The sequence below is a fragment of the Marmota monax genome, unplaced genomic scaffold (genome assembly GCF_021218885.2).
Source record: "Marmota monax isolate L192 unplaced genomic scaffold, Marmota_monax_Labrador192_F-V1.1 WCK01_AAM20220418_F8-fsc00086, whole genome shotgun sequence".
NCBI lineage: Eukaryota > Metazoa > Chordata > Mammalia > Rodentia > Sciuridae > Marmota > Marmota monax.
In genome coordinates, this window is record NW_026693086.1 from 2556791 (window position 1) to 2577354 (window position 20564).

Sequence of the window (20564 nt, forward strand, 5' to 3'; positions counted from 1 at the left end):
AATTTCCCTAAAAGGAGAGAGATTCGTTTTCTCTGGGAAGCAAGGGCCTTTCTGTGCCCACTCCTCCGTGGCTTCTTGGAGTTTAGCTTAAAGTCCTCTGTGTCTCTATCTGTGGCTGTCCTCCTTCCTTTTCACAGGTATGTGGTAGTTCATTATGTGAAGGTGATAGCATGTATTTAACCCCCAAATGATGGGTACTTCTTTCTGGAATCTTCCCACTGCACATAATACCGTGGTTGATTTCTGTGTCTCTGTACATGCGTGAGTACACCTGTAGGGGCCAGTGCTATCTGGAGTTGGCGCAGCACAGGTGGAACTCTGAAGATGACCGTGCGCTGCCCGGGGCCGCCCACCGAACGCTCCCAGCACACAGCGCGCTGGTGCCACTCCCTCCCTCACCTGTGCTTGCAGGAGCTCTCAGTCAGCCTTGACTGGTTAAAAATTGGATGCCACTGGGTGTTTTTAATATTTAAGAAACCAACTCTCAGGGTGATGCCAGCTCTCTCTTCCCTGCTCAGGTGAACATGGGTGATCGGTTTGGGCAGATCATGATTGAAAACCTGCGGAGACGACAGTGTGACCTGGCAGGAGTGGAGACCTGCAAGTCCTTGGAGTCACAGGTCAGAGAGCACACATGGGGTGTCTGTCTGTCCTCTTAGCCATCAAGGGGGGCCTTTCCTTTGCAGATGAGATGATGCAGGAGGCCCTGTGACTGCCTGCCGACACGGGCGGCTGGGCTCCCTGATGCTGGGACAATCCAAGTCCTGCTTCCACATCTTGACGTAGAAAACAGAAATATATGTATTGTAACACTATTATTTATATCATCAAATCTTATTTTATGTAAATTTTTCTTTTATTATGTAATTTTTGAAACCAACATAGAGTCAGTGGGGGATGGTGAGCTGGATGCCCATGTCTCATCAGCTGGCTTCTGTATTTAGTAATGTCTTCGTCATTATTGTTTCTATATCCTCCTCAATATTTTTGAGGTGAGTAGTGGCATTGGAACATTTTCAGGCAAACCCCAGTTGTACATGACTTCACCTTCAGTGTTTCAGTGCAAATCTTCTACCAGTAAAGACTTTCTCCCCCAGGATAATGTCAGAACCATTATCACCCTTCAAAGGCAGACATTAACTTCTTCGTAGCATCCAATATGTGGTCCATGTTCTCCTCAGTTGTAAAACAGTTTTTATAGTTGGTGGGTCTGAGTCAGGATCCACCCATGGCCCTCACTCACTAGGTGAATGATGAGTCCCTTGTATGTCATTGATCTGTAGATTCCACCTCCCTATTCCAAATGTCATTTATTTGCTGGAGACACCTCCTAGCCCTGCCCCATTTAAACAGGTTAGTTTTGACATGTCTGAAGTCGCGTGACTACCACATGCTTTCAGAACTGTTATTCAGAGAAAAGCCTCTTCCTGTTTGTCTCTAATCTTATTTTTTTTTTGGTGGGGTTCTTTTTTTTGTCTTTTTTGGAACTGGGGGTCGAACCCAGGGCTTTGCGAATGCAAGGCAGACGCTTTGCCACTGAGCTACATCCCAGCCCATGTTTGTCTCTAAATGTACTTCGGTTTCCTCCATGATAAAAGTATATGCCCAATATAGAAAATTTAAAGGTGAAAAAGAAGAAAGATGCAGGGGGCCAGAGTGGCTTTTTGAAGGAATCATTTCAGAAAAGTGCTTAGGAGGGTCTGGGACTTACTCGACCTTGTGATTTTCCCTCTCTTTTCACCACACTTCAGAAAGAGCGGCTCCTGGCGAATGGGTGGGACACAGCATGTGCGGTCAACATGATGGAGCTGTACAGCAGGCTACCGCGGGCGGAAGTGAGCAGGTATGGGCCGGAAGCCCTGGCTCTGCGGTGGTTAATCGGGAGTGAAAGGCACTGCTACCTGTGGTCTTTACTACAAAACACAAAACAAAGCTTTATCCAGACTCTTTGAAATCAATTAAATATTGGTAGCAACCTGAGGCTAACAGATTATCTATTAGGGGAGGTAGAGCTTGTGCCCAAACAGATGAGCAAGTGCACCTAGAAAATGCCCAGAGCAATCTCTGCAGTGGAAATTTGGCATGATCCCTGTTTTGGAGAAGGAAGAAAATGACATCACCCTAGCATTTGTAAGGGGAAAAGACCTCTGACAGCAATTTTAAATGGATCTTCCCACATTATAAAAGAAATTCATGTTCGTTCCGAATAGTTTCCAGCAGTGCCGAGGCCGTGAGGTAAACCTGCGCTCCGCAGGCACATGTACATAAAGATAAATATTTATTGGTACATAAATTTTGTTTTTTTTCATCAGTGAACTTTACTACATATATTTGTCTGGAAATCCCCCTCTTTATTTTTAAGCTTAAAAATGGGTCATATTTATCTTTACATATCAAAACTTTGAGGGTTAACATATCCTGTTTTCCTACATGGTATTTATTTATTGTTTGTTTGTTCTTTGTGGATATACATGTTTATCTTTTTAGGTATACATGGCGTACATGGTATTTATATTGCTGTGTTGTTAGAATATTTCAATATTGATAATTTTAAACTGATAATTGATAAATTTTAAAGAAATAAAAAATGGTTTAGCTAGGCATTTAATTCTGGTGCTTTATGTTTCGTTTTAATTTCTCTGTTTCAAACAACACTGAAGGGAACATCGCCATATATACATCTGTGTTAGTGCCTGCTTTAATTCTTTTTTATTTTTTTAATTTTTTTAGTTATAGTTGCACACAGTATCTTTATTTTGTTGATTTATTTTTGTGTAATGCTGAGGATGGAACCCAGCGCCCGCCATGTGTGAGGCAAGCGCTCCGTCATGGAGCTGCAGCCCCAGCCCCTGCTTTAATTCTTTTACATTTAGTTCATGCTTCCTGGATTGTTCTTTTTCTTTTTTCCTTTGGAGACCTAGAGGTACAGCTTTTAGTCCCTTGAAAGGTCATGAGAAGAACTTTGGGCCTGGCTCTGCCATAGAGCTTACTAACATTCAGAACCATCACTGTTTTTCCATGTTTCAGACATCGGTGATTGGCAGTGAAAGCCTTGAAGGCCTGAGAAAATGCAGTCTGCACGTAGCTGGCTCTGAGCTTCCGGCTCCTTCCAGAAGCTTTTAATATCCCTGGACTCGCATCCATAATGGGGATGCTATAGGGACTTTGTTGGATACCCAGCTTTTCTAGATAGTGTCATCAACCACAGGGAAAAGGTGACTTGCTTCTAGGCAGCCTTTGCTGCATGTGGCCGTGGTCTTTTGTAAACGGGAGCAGGTGACCTTAACAGAGGCCAGTGATGAGATGGGATGGCTTTGCTCTCTCTACCCCAGGCTGAACAGCCCTCCCAGCTCTGTGAATGTCACAAGGTCTGTCTGCATTTTCTTAGTACTGTGGAGTATAAAAAGAAGTTCAAGGTGATGAGCATGTTCTTTTTACACATGCCAAGTGCCTACTGTGTGCCAGGCAGTTTTCTAAGCACAAGGGATACAACAGTGATCAAAATGGACCAAAGCCATATGCCTGTCCCTGGAAGCTCACTTCCTAGTGAGCAGCTTCAAATTAGCAGTCAGTCCTTATAGTCGCATTTGGTGATAAACCTCCTGGAGCCTTCATGGTGCTGGTTTTTCCCTAGAACTCTGTTAGGTAATCTGCCTTGGATGTCTGTTAGTCAGTTTTCTGCTACTGTGACAAATACCTGAAGTGATCAGTTTATAAAGTGAAGAGGTTTATTTTGCCTCAGGGCCTCCCACATGCTAAGCATGCACACTTCTGAGCTATACCCCACCCCAGCCCTCTTTCTTCTTTTTAGTACAAATAAATTAAAAAGGAACCACACCAGACAAACTATGTTGTAGCCATTAAAATGTGTCGTGAGCGTCTCTCACGTTGGTGAGTGGACCATCACCTCAGACATTTTCACTGTCTAACGTCACCCTTTACTATTCTGATCTCTGCTCAGGATCGAGTCCCTGGAATTCCTGGACGAGATGGAGCTTCTGGAGCAGCTCATGCAGCACTACTGCCTGTGTTGGGCAACCAGAGGAGGACAGGAGCTTGGTATGGATCATCTTTTGTTGCTTTGATGTAGAAATGGGGAATGTTCCTCCCCCAGAGAACGAAAGGCGTACCTGTGACTTCAGGCTCAGAAAGAACCCGAGAGCTCTGTCTGTGTAGCCGTGAGCATACCTTGGGAATTCATGGTTCTGTCATCTGGGTTTTTATAGCATAGAATTCAGGAAAATTGTTCAGATGAGCCCCAGATCCTGAACAGCCAGCCAGCCCTTGACGGGTCTGCTGTGGAACTTCTGCAGTTGCAAGGTTAAGGACCTTGAAGGTTTAAAGTGATACCAAGTATCCAGTGTTTACTAGGTGTTAAGCACACAAGTCGTCACGCTCTCTAACAAGCGCGTGCCCTCGGTCATAGCTCCCTGGCTGTGGCTGAGCAGGCCACGGGGGTGAGCAGATCCGCAGCTCAGTGGTGAGCCGTTGGCTTTCATCCAGCTCCTCCTCCCCACCTGCCCCAGGCCCTGCTCCCTGGCGGTTGTTATTAATGTGTCTGCACCGGGGGGAGCTGTGTTAGATCAGGCACGTGTCGCAGCTGCCCAGTGCCTCCTGCAGATGTGATCTGAGTGACACACGACCTCAGGCACCTGGAGAGCGGAGACCTCGACAGAGGCCAGGTGACATGAGGGGCGGTCAGCCTGCTGGGGCTATCAATCTCTTGTCTACAGATTCACCCAGCTCAGCCCACAGAATCCTTTCAAACTTGTTTTGATTTAAAAAATCACCTATTGGTGTGTTTTTATGTTGTCATCCTTTCCTAAATTATAAAACAATGTAATTTGGAAACTTCTGAAAAGTGTGGCAAAGAAAGGAAAATTGACCTGTACTGAGAGAGAACCTCTAGTAACTTTTCCTTTCCATGTTTTTTTTTTTCTAGATATTATCTTATTTTTAATAAAGCTGAATTTATACATTTATGTAACATTGATTCCTAACTTTTTTCAACTTAATGTGGTAGCATAACCATTTCCCCTTTGCTACTAAATATTGTCAGCGAGCATAATTATGATGCTTTTATTGAGTTCCATCATGTGACTGTGTCTGATTTATTTAACTTTCCCGTGCTTTTGGAAATGTACATTATTTCTGATATTTTTGAGTTAACTATAGTTCTCCCCTCCCCCTGCCCTTTTGTAGTACTAGGGTCGAACCACTGAGTTACATCCAAGGCCCAACTCTAGTTTTACAGAGCAATAGTAAGTTGGCCATTTTAACGTAAGGGGCTCCTTTGTCCCCACCCTCTGCCTGGGTGCTCTTGTGTCATGGTGAAAAATCATTTCTGCCTTAGCTCAAGGTTCAGCTGTTACAGGGTAGATTTTGGATGTTTACTGCAGAGAGCCCTTAAATTGTCATAATGCTTTCCTAATCCCTTTTAAACTATTCATAAACAGAATCTTGCCCAACTTCTTGTTTCCTCGTGAAATCGCCTTTCACAGAGCAGGGGACAGCTGTAGGGTTGGATGTACTGGGCCCAGGCCCGCCTGGTGGGCCTGTAGCGGTGTCTTGTTCCTGCAGCTCTGCTGCCCTCTGCTCCGTGCCTTGAGGTCTCTGAGTCTCTGTCTCCCCCCTCAGGTCTGAAGGAGATCTCTTGTTGATCTGTTGAAAGCTCCTGTTGAGCTGGAAGCCGAGCTGTCTTCCCAGAGATGCATGGAGCAGCCTGAGTGATGGCCGCGGCCAGGGTGGGCCTCGCCTGTTGACCTCACTTCACGCTCTGAGAAGTCTTATTGTGAAGGTGGTCACACCTGTTCCTGTTCCTGTTGACTTACTGTTGTTTAAATAAATCTCACTTGCCAAACGCCTGTGTCAAACCTCTGCTGGTTCCCTGTGTTCTGTGGGGTGGGCCAGGGTCACTTCTGTGGCAGCTGAAGCCTGACCTTCACTTACTCCCCATGAGTCCGACCCATAGTGAATCCATTTTGGGGTTCACTCCTTGATGAGCTGGGCTCTGCCAGACACTGGAGCTCTTCTCTGGCTCGTGTGTGCCCTGGCCAGACCCACCTCTTCAGGGCTTCCTTCATCCTGGCTAGTGTGGCAGCTGAGGGGTTCATGGCAGGCTGAGTAATGGCCCTGCAGTGTCCACATCCTGATCCCCGGGACCTGTGGGTACACTACCTCCTGTGGCAAAGGGGCTTTACAGGTGTAGTTAAGGTAGGAGTTTGGAAATGAGATCATCCTTGATTTTAAGGGAACCTGATGTAATCATAGCCCTTTGATTGGAAAGGGACAGAGGAGGTGTCACACAAGGCAGTGGGATGACAGACTGAGGAGTGATGCACTCGGAAGATGGAGGAAGGGGCCAGAAGACCAGGAATGTGGGCAGCTTTTAAAAGCTAGAAAGGGCGAGAAAACACCTCCAGCGCTCCAGCCCTGTTGTCAGCGGGACCTTAGCTTCGTGAAACCAGCTGCAGGTCTCTGACCTCCAGGACTACAAGAGCCACGTGCGTTAAGCCGTGAAGCCTGTGGTCATTTGTTAGAGCAGCAACAGGAGCCTCGTGGTCAAGCTCCAGGTGAGTCGGGCCTCCAGGAAGAAACGCCACGACTCAAACATGGACCATGAGGGTCTGTGCTGAATGGCGTGTGCAGGAATGGCGCCAAGGAAGCCCCTGGTCTCCCCCCACCTGGGGTCGGCACAGCTCCCCTTCACCATTCGGAATCCTCAGGTCAGTGCTCCCCAGGGTGCAGGCGTGTCTCCACTGGTGGCCTGCCTGTGGGTGGCAGTCGGTGCACTGAGAACCTGAAGTGAGTGGACCACCACGTGAGAGCTGCTTCCTTTCTAGTTACCTTTTCCATCTCAGTCCAAGGAGATCTTAGGCTGGTGGTCGCCTTCAGCAATCTGTGGTACTCACCAATCCAGAGTTGAAACCTTGAGACCGTTAGAGGGTGGCGAGCCAGTTTAGCAGACTGAAGTCCATTCACGTGAAGAGACGTAGACTAGGATAAAAATATAGCCCATTACCAGTAGTGAAGGTGAGGATTGTTTTTTTAACCTTCATTTTCATGTGTGCCTGAAGGACTTTTTCTAAAGTCAGAATTTTCTAGCCCTTCGCCACCAGAACAGCAACAATGCTTACTTGACATTGAGAAAAACTTTTGAGCCCATGCCTGTAATCCCAGCCGCTCGGGAGGCTGATGCAGGAGGATCAAGGGTTCAAGGCCAGGGAGGCACTAAGCAACTCAGTGAAACCCTGTCTCTACATAAAATATAAAATTGGGCTGGGGATGGGCTCAGTGGTCAAGTGCCCCTGAGTTCAATCTCAATACCAAAAAGAAAAACTTTCATTGCATCAATGGTCTTTTTTGCCTTTGTATTTTTTATAGATCACCATGTGTCCAGGGGCAATGATGCTCCATCACCATTGATGGCTGTGTTTGTAAAATATCCCTCAGAGTGTCAGGGCTTTGGACGAGGATGTAACTGAGAGCGCTTGCATAGCACAGGCAAGGCCCTGGGTTCAGTCCCCAGCACTGCGAAAACCAAAGTCATTGACATAATATCTTAAAATGAGTCTATTTAAAGATAATTATTAAGAAAACAACTACAGAGGCACCGAAAGGGTGTTGGAAAAAAATCCCAGAAATAATGCATTTGGAACTACCAAAGCCGAGGAGCATCAGGTAAGGGCAGAGGGTCTTGCCAAGGGTTGGTTTCCTGCCTCCTCTGTCACACTTCTATGACCAGGACAGCACTGCAAGGTATGCTTGACTTTTCAGATTGCAACTTGAAACTCATGTCCCCCCTCAGTAATCTAAACCCCCTGGTAATAATCCATACACATGTCACTCAGTGGAGCCTCCTCTTTGGAAGGTCGTCTGATCTTTCTCCCTTCTACTTTGACTGCTTTGAGGATTCCCCACTAGACAGCCCCCTCTGCCCTGAGGATTCTTGGCAGGCACTTCCCTTGGCTGACTGGGACCCTTCCTACCTCTTCCTGCCTCTCCCCCTTTCCACCCGCAGTGCTTCCTGTTCCTGTAACCTCCAGACCTGGTCTCCATGGAACACGAGAGTGGGTGGCAGGTCATTTTAATAGATTAAAATAGATTAAATTTAGTAGATTAAAGTCCCTTTTCCCCTTTTTCCTTTTGAAAATCTTTCTCTCTTGATTGTGATGAAATATATATAACAGAATTATCCATTTTAAGCATTTCTAAGAGCACAGTTCAGGGGCACTGAGCGCACCCACATTGTTATGCACCCATCTCCACCGCCCGTCTCCAGGACCTTTCACCCCTCCAAACTGAAACTCCTTCTCCATTGAACAGTGATTCTCTATTCCCTGTCCCCCAGCCCTGACAACTACTGTTGAACTCTATGAATTCCACTACTCTAGGGATCCCTTATGGGTGGAATGATATATTTGTATCTGGCTTACTGCACTTGGCATAATGTCTTTGGGGCTCATCCATGCTGGAGCATTTATCAGAATTCCCTTCCCTTTTTAAGGCTGAGTACTATTGCTTGGTATTATGTACCACATTTGGATTATCTGTCTTCTGGTAGACATTTGGACATTCTCACTCTCTTGGATATTGTGAATTATGCTATCATGAATATTGGTATATGAATATGTTTGACTCTCAGTTCTTTTTAGGTATATACTCCAAAGTAGAATTGCTGGATCATTTGGTAATCTTATTTTTAATTTTGGGGGAGACCTCCATACCATTATTCAAAGCAGCTGTGCCATTTTACACTCTTACCAGTAATGCACAGAGGTACCAATTTCTCCATATCCTTGTAACACTTGTTATTTTAAAAATCACATCCATTTAATTTTTTTCCACATTTTTTATTGGCACGTTATAGTTGTACATAATGACAGGGATTTGTCGTTACATATTTGTACATGCACACAATATAATTTGGCCAAAATCACTCCTCAGCACTTCCTCTGTAATTATGTTTTTTTTTTTTAAAGTAAGAGTCATCCCAATGAATGTAAAGTGGTATCTCATTGTGGTTTTGGTTTGCGTGATTAGTGATTTTGAACATCTTTTATTTGTATGTTTAGATCCTCGATCCCTTCTGAGTTAGATTTTGCGTATGGTGTCAGGTAAGGAAACCAACATCGTTCCACTGGCACGTGGATGTCCAGTTTCCCCAGCCCCATTTGTCGAAGCGCCTGCCCTTTCCCCATTGATCAGTCTTGACATTCTTTGTCAAAATCATCTGGCCACTTACGCAAGGGTTTCTTTCCAGGCCGCCTATTCTATTCCACTGGTCTATTTGTCTGTTTTTATGTCAGGGCGAAACTATTTTGATTACTGTAGCTGTACGGTAAGTTTTGAAATTAGGGAGTGTGAGACCTCCAACAACTTAAGTTTTGAGATTGTTTTGGCTGTTCAAGGTCCCTTGAGATTCTAATGAATTTTGCGAATGTAACTATAATAACCAGGTATTAGACTTTTTTTTTCTTTTTTGCAACGCTAGGATGCAACCATGGCCTCGCACAGGCTAAGCACAGGCTCTACCGCTGAGCTGCACCCCCAGTCGTCAAACTAGGTTTTAATTTTATAGCTCTTTCATTTTCGGGTGGGAAGTGCGGATGGTCATGAATAAAATACTCGCTATGAGTAGGATATAGATTTATATTTTGGCTTATTTTATATACCTCCTTGTTCTATAAAAGGAATGGAGATGGCTAATAAAACTGCAGCAACACAAAACACAAAAACAAATGCTTGGGGGATTTGGAACGTGAGTTTATAAAAAAGAAAAACAAGGCCACGAGTCAGGTGGGCTCACAAATGTGAATGTTTTATTGTCTAATGCAGGAACCGTCTGTGGGCCACAAATCTGATTCCCCCACGTCCTCATCAAGATGGAAACATGATTCAGTTTCTATAAAGTCTCAGCCAGTCACATGCTCAAGAGAGGCACAACTCTCCTGCCTGAGGCCCCAGAGAAACGGAGCATCTTCCCTGAGATCCCTGCAATCCATATACTTACAGCCCGGCTTGTGGAGCCGCTGGCCCAGGGTCCCTGAGGCAAACCAATGACTTAATGCTAAAATGAAAGTCCATGAAGGCGATTCTTCAAGGCCCAAGCAAAAGCAGCCCCATTGTTCAGCTCTGAGAAGCTGCATTTAATACAAGAGCAGAGTTTAGAAAATATGAAGAGTGAAAGCTACAGAACCGATGGGCCTAACTGTTGTTCCTGAAAACAGCACGTTTTATACAAGATTCCTGGTAGAGAACTGGAGATCAGAATCTCAGGGGGTGGGATAGGGATGGACATCAAATTGACAAAGTGACGCAGATCAAAATGCTCTTAAAACCAACCTGATGGACAGTAGGGTTAAGTTTTTTTTTTGTGTGTGTGTGTGTGGGGGGGTGGTGCTAGGGATTGAACCCAGGACCTTCTGGGTTCGAGGCAAGCACTCTACCAACTAAGCTATATCCCCAGCCCAGGGGTTAAGCTTTTTAGGGAAATATAAAGAGCCCAGCTTCGTTCCATGCCAGCTGCTCCACGTAAAACCCAGACCATTCCACACCCCTTCTTAAGACCCCCAAGGGCCCTCGTTCTTCCTGGTGTGAAATCCGACTTCTCCCTCAGCCTTCAAGATCTGACCTTGAGTGATCTGGTCTCTCCCTGCCTTACGTCATGCCACTCTCCCCTGCCTGTGACATTCCCACCCTGCCTTCACTCTTCATCTACCAAACTGTGCCTCTAAAGGGCCTTGGCATCTGTTGGTCCCTTTCTCCGTTGGCTTTATCCCATGAAGCCTAAACACCCCTCCTCAGAGGGCTTTCCCCACCACCCCACATAAGCCCCTAGCCCAGCAGTGAGTTTGTGTGTCTGCTCCCGTTGTGCTTCTTGTCTGGATTTGTCATTTTAAGTTTATTCCACGGGTACTTCCCAAGCACCTTCTGTGTATCAGGCTCTGTTCTGGGCTCTGAGACAGTGCACAAAAGCTGACGCGTTCCCTGTTCACCATGGAGCCTTCAGTCTACTGGGAGACACAGTGAAGCCAAAGAGAAATAAACAGATAAGTAATTACAGTGCCCTTTGGGTGCGCCGATGGGATGGCCGGAGATAGTCATGGGATGAGAGATGATGCAATCATATCACTAGGAAGATATTCGACTTAAGGCTATTTGAGGAAAACATACTTGGGCTTCCAATGCGAGGGACTCAGGCAGTATCATCAGTGGTGGTCACCCCTGTAGTTATGGACAAGGTGACATGTGTTGGGCTCTCAGCGTGAAAGGAAAAAAACGCATCCAGTAGCAATAGCTCTTGCAATAATAAAAGTATTCTTTACTTGAGGCTGCCCATAAGGCCGCACCAGACACTCCCATTGAACTTCTGGTGGGAAAAGCAGGCTGTCAGACTGAATTGCTTGCTCTGCAAACGAGATCTTGCCAAGCTCAGTGCCAGAGAAACCATCTTGCTCCCTCTGCTAATGGTACTTACTTAGTAATCAAGTGGCCTGGGGAGCTCAAGAAACTTGGCTAAGGCCTATTGCTCTCTTAGTTTTATCCACCCATTGTTAACCCAACTGTGAATGAATTTGAGTCCCGAGGTCCAAAGCTCAAGTTGGATCATGGCTTGCAGAGGGCGGAGAGGAGAGACATGGAAATTTCAGAGATAGAACTCATTAAACCAATGAGTGGTTTGGATGGTCCCTAAGGAGCAGGAATCAAGAAAAAGGACCCTAGGACTATCCTGGTGAAGTCAAGTTGCGAGGACCATCCAAACCTTGCAAAGGAAAAGGAGTCACAAAGGACACTTCTCACCTCTCTCCTGGTGATGATTCTACCATTCCCCAGCAAGAGGTAGAATCCTGTTCTCCATGTGCCGAGTCTGGGTGGCCAGGAGGGTTGCACTGGCCAAGAAGACAGTAAGAAACATGAGCAGCAGCTGGAAAGGAACTTGTGCTGTGGGGTTCCCCTTCTTCTGCTGCTCTTGGGAACCGCTAGACACCCTATGAATAAGCCCTGGTTCATCTGCCAGATGAAGAAACCACAGGGAGCAGAGATGAGCTGTCCCAGAGGAGGCCCTCCTTAGATCAGACCCCAGACAACTTGACAATTGGCTACAGATGTTTAATTGAGCCCATGTGAGACTAGCCAAGCCAGCCCAGGCACAGTTTGTCTTAGTCAGCTCTTGTGTCACTGTGACCAAAAGACCTGAGAAGGAACACATGGATGGGGAAACTATGGGGGGGATTTTTATTTTGCCTCACAGTTTCAGAAGTTCAGTCCACGGTGAGCTGACTCCACAGCTCTGGGCCCAAGGTAAGGCAGAATATCATGGTGGAAGAGTGTGGCTGAGGAAAGCAGCTCTGGAAATGGCACCCAGGAAGGAGAGAGCAAGAATGAGAATGAGCGCCACTCTCCAGAGACAGAATATTAACTCTAGGTCTGGGGCGGGGGCTCAGCGGTAGAGCACTCCCCTAGCACGTGCGAGGCCCTGGGTTCGATCCTCAGCACCACATTAAAAAAATAAATAAAATAAAGGTATTGCATCTGACTACAACTAAAAAATAAATATTAAAAAAATATTAACTCTAAAGGCATGCACCCAGGGACCTACTTCCGTGTTCACACCTGCATGCCTATAGTTATCACCCAGTTAATTCATATCAGTGCGTTAATCCACTGATTAGGAAAAAAGCTCTCATAATAATTTCTGATAATCTCACCCCTGAACCTTTTTTGCATTGTCTCGTGTGAGCTTTTTGGAGATACCTCATATCTAAACCGTAACATTCTCACCCTGGCACCCAAAGCTCATGCCCATATCCCTGCACAATACAGTTAGACCATTGCTAAAAGAAGTCCAAGTTCAAAATCTCATCTGAGACTAAAGGCAAACTCTTGGCTTTCAGCCAAGATAAAAAGCAAGTGACCTATATCCAATATACAGTGGCACAGAGTAACTATTTCTATTACAAAGGGAGGACTACGGGCATAGAAAGAAGGACCAAAATCCAGCTGGGCAAACAACTCCGTGCCCAGGCTCTGGGGCCCAAAGCATCCTGATGTTCTTCCAAAGGGCCTGAGTAGCTCCACCTCTGTGACTTTGCTGGTGGCAGCCCCCAGGCTTCTCTCTTGGAATGTCTCTGTTCAATTCCTGCAGCTTCCATATCTCTGGCATTTCTTGATCTGGGAAGTCTGCCCTGCAGTTGCGGCTTCCTCCTCTCATCTTCCCCATGGCCTCTCAGGGGCTGCCTGTAGGAGGAATTCCACCCTGCTGCACTTCGCCTGGCCTCCAGGGCTTTCCTTTGAAGTCACCCTAGAAGCCTCCAGGACTCCCTAACCCCAGTGCCCAGCATCCTGCAGGACCAGCAGCAGCCAAGCCTCAGCGTGCCCGGGGGGCTAAGCACAACAAAACAACTCCATATCTCCGCCCCCAAGAGGCAGCCCCCGTGGGCTCTTCTCAAAAGAATTTTTACTTTTACACCCTTCAGCCTGACTTGAGTGTGGTCTTGTCAATTCCTAAATTTCCCTCAAGTCCTCCTTCTTTTTTCTTTTTAATATTTTTTAGTTGTAGATGGACCCAATACCTTCATTTATTTATCTTTTTTTTTTTTTTTTTTTTTTAATGTGGTGCTGAGGATCAAACCCAGTGCCTCTCCCGTGCTAGGGGAGTGCTCCACCACTGAGCCACAACCCAGCCCTCAAGTCCTCTTTCTTATTGTTTTGGGGTAAAGGACTTAGCATCTCCTTAGTGACTAACTGTCTTTAATAGCCACAACTCCCTTAGCACCAGTTTTACTCACACTTTTCTGGCCAAACTGCCAGTCTTTCAAGTCTTTGCTTTGCCGTCTGCTCCTGATTATCATAGTACACTTGGCTAAAAGCTGCCAGCAATATTCTGATTGCTGGATTGTCTTAAAATTTCCTCTGCTAGATTTAGTCCGTCACCTTTAAATTCAGCCTCACTAAAAGTCACAGCTTTGCCAGAACACAGCAGGAATAGCCTCTAGTCCAGTTTCCAAGAGTCTGCGGCCTCAGGAATCTCACGAGCCCGGCTTTACCTGTCCACAGTCCTATCTGCATTCTGGCCTTCTGAGCTCCCCCAGGGTCACCCACTGGGCTCCACTTACAACATTCTAAAGCTTTTCCAGCTTCCATCTCTAAACTTTTAAAAAATGTCTCCCTCCTCCATGGGCTTCTCAACCACATGGTCAAGTTAATCAGCAATAACCCCACTTCTCAGTACCAATTTCTGTGTTAGTCAGCTTTGGTATCACTGTGATCCAAAGATCTGACAAGAACAATGTAGAGGAGGAAGCTTATTTGGGCTCACAGTTTCAGAGGCTCGGTGCAGGGTCTGCTGGCTCCGCAGCTCTAGGTCCAAGGTGTTGCAGAACATCATGGAGGAAGCCCGTGGTGGAGCAAAGCAGCTCAGGACACGGCAACAGGGAAGAAAAGCGGGGGAGAGAGCGAGGGATAACGCTCCACTCACCAGGGACAAAATATAAACCTGAAGGCTCGCGCCAGTGACTGACTTCCTCCAGCCACACCATAATGGCCTACAGTTACCACCCATTAATCCACACAATGGATTAATCCACTGATAAGGCTAACGCTCTCATAATCTGATCATTTCACCTCTGAAGCTTCTTGCCCTGTCTCCATGAGCTTTTGGGCGACACCTCCTATCTAAACCTTAGTGACAGTTGCCCAGCTGTCTTGCTGAATCATGAGCTAACCAAATGGCGATTGTTTTAATCCACAAATCTGGGGACACTCCTCAGTAGCTAAGCCATGCATGTTGGGCAGGGAGATGGCGGAGCAAGGTAAGTTATTGGTTGATTGGTCACATCAGTCGGTGATGCTTATTTTGTGCTAAGCTATGTGCTAGGTGTAAAGATTTGACAAAGGACCCAGAGGGCATGGTCTTCACATGCAAAGAGCACCTTCCAGAAGTGGCCCCAGATATAGCGCACACGTGAACCCTAAACTGGCCCCTTCAGTCTCCTGTGGCAAGTCCAGGAAGGTGCGTGAAGGGTGCTGGGGGGCAAGGGAGGTGCAAAAGCTGGGACCTGAGGATGTGCCGGGGGAGTGGGACCATGGATGGGGTGTGGAGAAGGGAGTTTCTGGCTGGAGCAGAGTTTGCACTATCTGAGTCGTGGAGACTAGTTCTGCATGGCGGGGCTGTATGCTGCACGTGTGTCCTCTGGGGAGCCACGGGGACTTCCCGAGGGGCTCACAGGGGTGCCGTGAAGTCAGGCAATCCCAGTGGAGGCAATCCGGCACCCAGTGGAGCAAAGTTGGTTCTTGGGGGATGGTCCTCGCCTCCTGTATGGGCCTGCTTTATCCCTATCCTGCTCCTGTTACCAGAGTCCTGGGCCAGAGGCTTGACTCCAGGGGATCCAATGAACTAAGTCCAGCCCCTCGCCCCCAAACCAGACAAAAACGGAAATGGCACAAAGCAGGAAAAGAACAGTGGTCAGTGTGGCCACAGCGGGAGGCAACGTGAAGCCAGCATCTCAGCCCTCTTGTTAGGGTGCTGCCATGACTTGTGGGTTTGTTTTGTTTTGTGCCAGAGGTTGAACCCAGGGTCATTTAACCACTGAGCCGCATCCCCAGCCCTTTTTTATATTTTATCTAGAGGCAGGGCTCCTCACTGAGCTGCTTAGGGCCTCGCTGAGTTGCTAAGGCTGGCCTTGAATTCTGATCCTCCTGCCTCAGCCTCCCAAGCCACTGGGATTATAGGCATGTGCCACTGAGCCTGGCTGAGTTACGGGTTTTCATAGAGAAACATTTGGGGCTCAGGGCTTGGGGTCTGCATAATTAAGCAATCTTGGTCATACTGTGGTCTGGTTGATCATTAGTTCAGTTCCAGTTTTGTGGGATGGCTCTGGAAAAGGCCTTATCTCTTGATAAGGCCTTTTCTGCATGTGGCTCAGCTGTTTATCTGTCAGACCTGTGATCCTGGAAGGTGGAAATCCAACCCCCATGAAAAAATCACTCCTGCTTAGGGTGGCAGTCTCATAGTGGGACGATCTGTCTGCAGGTGTCCTGCTGGTCCTGGGGGGCAGGCGCATAGGGCGATGGCTGGAGACTCCTAGCGTCACTCCAGGGGTCTGAAACAGGATGCTGTCAAGGCTGATGGTTGAATGTCCCTGTGGGTTGTGTCTTGGTCTTGAAGGGGGATGCGCCAGGTTAGGTAAATTTAGGGCTGATCAACCTTGTATTACCAGTTTTTAGATGAACACTCCTTAAATGATTAACACGCCTATGTGCAGAGCCGAGCAGGTCGCAGAGTTTAAGGTAAAGCAGGAGGACAGACACAGAGTGGGGACAGACGCCAAGCTCTATCTTGCCTTCACTTACCCAAGGGGCATCTGCAGACCTACGGAAAAGGTCACTGCTTTTAGCAACAGCAGCCTCCCCACGTCCCCAGTTCACAAAAGGGTACCATTCCCACGCTCCCAAATCTTCACTAAAGTGCTTTGCCCTGGCTTCAAACTGGGACAAGGGGACAATTAGAAATACTGAGGGGTGGAGTTTGGGGGTGTGAAAAATCATAACCAAATATAAACCTTTTTAGGTTTGAGAAGGATTCTTTACTTTCAGCAAAACGGAAGGAGGATATGCTGGGAGTCACTAACTTGATTAAATTTTTGTGGACACCAGGTGACTTTTGGTATTTAATTCAAAAATAATTCAGAGGTGAGTAGTGTTGCTACAGAAAACCTCTTCTCCCCTTCGTACTTATTTCTGTGAAAGGTCTCTGTATGTGCCTACATCTGAAAAGAAAGAAAAAGTGGAAACAGAGTTCATGCCAAATCCTGTGTCAGTGCAGAAATAAGTTAGAGTCATCTGGGATATGAGGATTAATTAAATCGAATACATGAAACCTGCTCTATGTATGTCATTAAAAGACACAATTCCAAAAAAAAATTTAATTTTTATATCTAGTGACCATCAACATTTGTAATATAGTTGGGTTATTCCGACCAGTTGTTTACTACTAATGATTGCAATAACTCAGTCCGCAAGGGGATAAAATTAACATTTAGAGCCAGTGATCACAGAAAATTGATGGAAGTATTTATTTCTTTCTCTACCAATATTCTCTATTGTGTATATTTATATAATTTATGTAACTGTATACGTTATATATGGAAGTATGATAATAAAACTTTGAAGCTTAGCAAGAAATTAAATCAAGAATCAATAAATGGGATGGATTCAAACTAAAAAGCTTCTTCTCAACAAAGGAAACAATCAATAACTCGGAGAGCCCACAGATTGAGAGAACATCTTTACTACATGCACATCAGGTACAGCGCTTATTTCCAGGATATATAAAGAACTCAAAAAACTTAACACCAAAAAAATAAATAACCCAATCAATAAATGGGCCAAGGAACTGAACAGACACTTCTCAGAACACATACAATTGATCAATGAATATATAAAACAATGTTCAACTTCTCTAGTAACTAGAGAAATGCAAATCAAAACTACTCTAAGATTTCATCTCACTCCAGTCAGAATGGCAATTATCAATGATATAAACAATAATAAGTGTTGGCGAGGATGTGGGGCAAAAGGTAACACTCATACATTGTTGGTGGCCCTGCAAATTGGGGGAAGCCCTATGGAAAGCAGATGGAGATTCCTTAGAAAACTTGGAATGGCACCACCATTTGACCCAGCTATCCCACTCCTTGGTCTATACCCTAAGGACTTAAAATCAGTACACTATAGTGACACAGCCACCTCAATGGCAGCTCAATTCACAATAGCTAAACTGTAGAACCAACCTAGGTGCCCTTCAATAGATGGGATAAAGAAACTGTGGTATATAATCATGATGGCATATTACTCAGCATTAAAAGAGAATAAAATTATGGCATTTGGAGGTAAATGGATGGATTTGGAGAATATCATGCTAAACAAAGTAAGCTAATCCCCTAAACCCAAAGTCCAAATATTCTCTCTGGTAAGAGGATGCCAATCATAATGTGTGTGTGTGTGTGTGTGTGTGTGTGAGAGAGAATGGAAAGACTTTGGACAAAGGGGAAGAAAGGGTAAGGAGTGGGCACAGGGGCAGGAGAGATGGTGGAACGAGATGGACATCATTACCCTAGGTACATGTATGACTGCACATATGGTGTGACTCTCCATAGTGTACCACCAGAGAAATGAAAAGTTGTGCTCTGTGTACAGTGAATTGAAATGCATTCTGCTGTCATGTATAATTAATTAGAACAAATAAATAAACAAATAAAACTTTCAAGCTTAAGTTCTCTGGAGTAGAGATAAATAGAATGAAAATACAAGTTCAAGGAGTAAAAGGAATAATGTAAGCAATACAGTTGCTTAAGATGAATATTTTAAAAATATCTGTTGAATAGATATGAAAATTGTTCTGCTAGTTGCTTTCCATTTATGCCTTTGAAAGTCATATAGTAATTTTAATTTAAAACTGTGATGTTTATAACATAAATTTAATTCTTTGCAACTACAACACATGCACATAGAAATATATTCCTTAATGGCCAAGCACAGTGGTCCACACCTGTCATCCCAGTGGCTCAGGAGGCTGAGGCAGGAGGATGGTGAGTTCAAATCCAGCCTTAGCAACTTAGTGAGGACCTAAACAACTCAGTGAGACTCTGTCTCTAAATAAAATACAAAAAAAGACTGGGGATGTGGCTCAGTGCTCCTTTGGGTTTAATCCCCAGTACCAAAAATAAAAATCTATTCTTTAAAAAACCTACACAAAACACTCATTCCTAAGATATGATATGATACCTCATGTTTTAAATTCAATATAACATTTTGAAGATTTTACCCCATATGATATGTCAAGAAATTTGTAATGTTTTGAACAACCCACAATAAAAAATTAAAAAGAAAAAAAAAAAAAAAAAAAAAAAAAAAAAAAAAAAGATTTTACCCACATGACTACATATGGATCTACCACATTTGTATAAACTTTATGGTATTTCTTTGTTTCTTTTTCCTTCCTTCCTTCCTTCCTTCCTTCCTTCCTTCCTTCCTTCCGGTACTGGGGATTGAACAGGGGAACTCTACCACTGAGCCCACATCCTCAACCCTTTTTAAATTTTTACATTTTTTAGAAAAGCCCTCCATAAGTTGCTGAGACTGGTCTCAAACTTACCATCCTCCTGTCTCAGCTTCCTGAGTTGCTGGTATTACAGGTGTGCACCACCACATGTGGCTCAAATTCATACACATTTGTGAGAAAAAGTACAGAGTGATCTTGTGTGTACCATTTACCTGGTTTCTCTGCTGGTGATATCTTGGAAACTAACCAAAACTTTATAACCAGGATATTGACATCAATACAGTCACGATACAGAACGTGTCCATCACCACAAAGATCCCCCAAGGTGCCACCCCCCTTGCTTTCCCTCTCCCTGCTCCCTAAGCCCCGACAATCACTAATTTTTCTCAATTTTCTATAATTGCTATCATTTTAAGAATCATATAAATTGATAACCTTTGGAATTGGCTTTTTTTTTCTTCAGGATAATTCTCTGGAGATTGTTTCAGGTAGCCGTTATTTCCATCACGTTTATCAAGGTTGCACACTGTCATCATGATGTGTCACAGTTACCTTCACCACCTGGCTGGAGGCAGCCTCTGCCAGGTTGGTCCATTGTGCGGTTACTCCCCCACCCTGACTTTCCTTACTGTTCTCTTTGGAAAGAAGTCACCAAGCGCAGCCCATATTTAAGTTTCTACAAAAACTACTTGAAATTCTTCTGCCTGTGAGTTTGTTTCTTCTCCCTCCTTTATTTACTTACTCATTTTATATCAGTATGGATTCATGAATATTTATTTTGCTCTTTGGATTATAATCCATTCCTAATTTTTTTTGGTCAGGTTTTAAGGATTTTAAAGGATGTTAAAAATTTTTCCAGAGTGGCTGCACATTCCCAGCAGCAATATATAAGTATCCAGGTTCTCCATATCCTTGGCAGCATTTGGTGTTGTTGCTGTTTTTATTTTTTAAAATTTTTGGCTATTTTTGATAGGTGTGCAGGGATATCGTGTTAGGGTTTTAATTTTCATCTCCCTAATGCCTAATGATGTTTGGTGTTATTTCATGTGCTTTTTTGGCTATCTTTCCTTCAATGGAGTGATAACAAAATTTTTTTTGTTGTTTTGTTTTGTAGTTGTCATTCTCTCCTCCTGCAGATGGCTGCTGCTGCCCCATCTGAAACTACATTTCCCAGGCTCCTTTGCAGCTAAGGAGTGGCCACGTGACTACTTCTCACCAATGGAATGTGAGTGGAAGTGACAGGAATCACCTGATGTAGCTACCAAGTGGGTCAGCTTCTCTATCTTTTCCTTTCTTCTCTGACAACCTTAGAAGGCAATTTTAAAAATGTTGGAGACACAAGACGGAAGGAGCTGGTGTCTGAACGCTGGCATGGATGGCACCTACTGAACTCTCAGGAGTGATTCAAACAAACAATTTAAGGTGTTTAAAACATCGAGATCTAAAGGTTCATGTGTTATAGCAGCTACTGTCATTCTGACTAACATATTTAATATAATTT

General features: G+C 44.9%; 1 protein-coding gene and 1 pseudogene across 1 annotated transcript in view; both read left to right on the plus strand.

The window, feature by feature from the left end:
* Lcmt1 (leucine carboxyl methyltransferase 1) overlaps positions 1-5873 on the plus strand; it is a 47052-nt gene extending 41179 nt beyond the window's left edge. Inside the window, exons 8-11 of the mRNA XM_046454617.2 lie at positions 519-620; positions 1752-1843; positions 3962-4059; positions 5638-5873. Coding sequence (XP_046310573.1) covers positions 519-620; positions 1752-1843; positions 3962-4059; positions 5638-5660 — 315 coding nt within the window. The 3' untranslated portion in view covers positions 5661-5873. The remainder of the gene's footprint in view (positions 1-518; positions 621-1751; positions 1844-3961; positions 4060-5637) is intronic.
* Positions 1-20564, plus strand: part of LOC124099478 (small ribosomal subunit protein eS24-like) — a 129211-nt pseudogene that overhangs the window by 78770 nt on the left and 29877 nt on the right.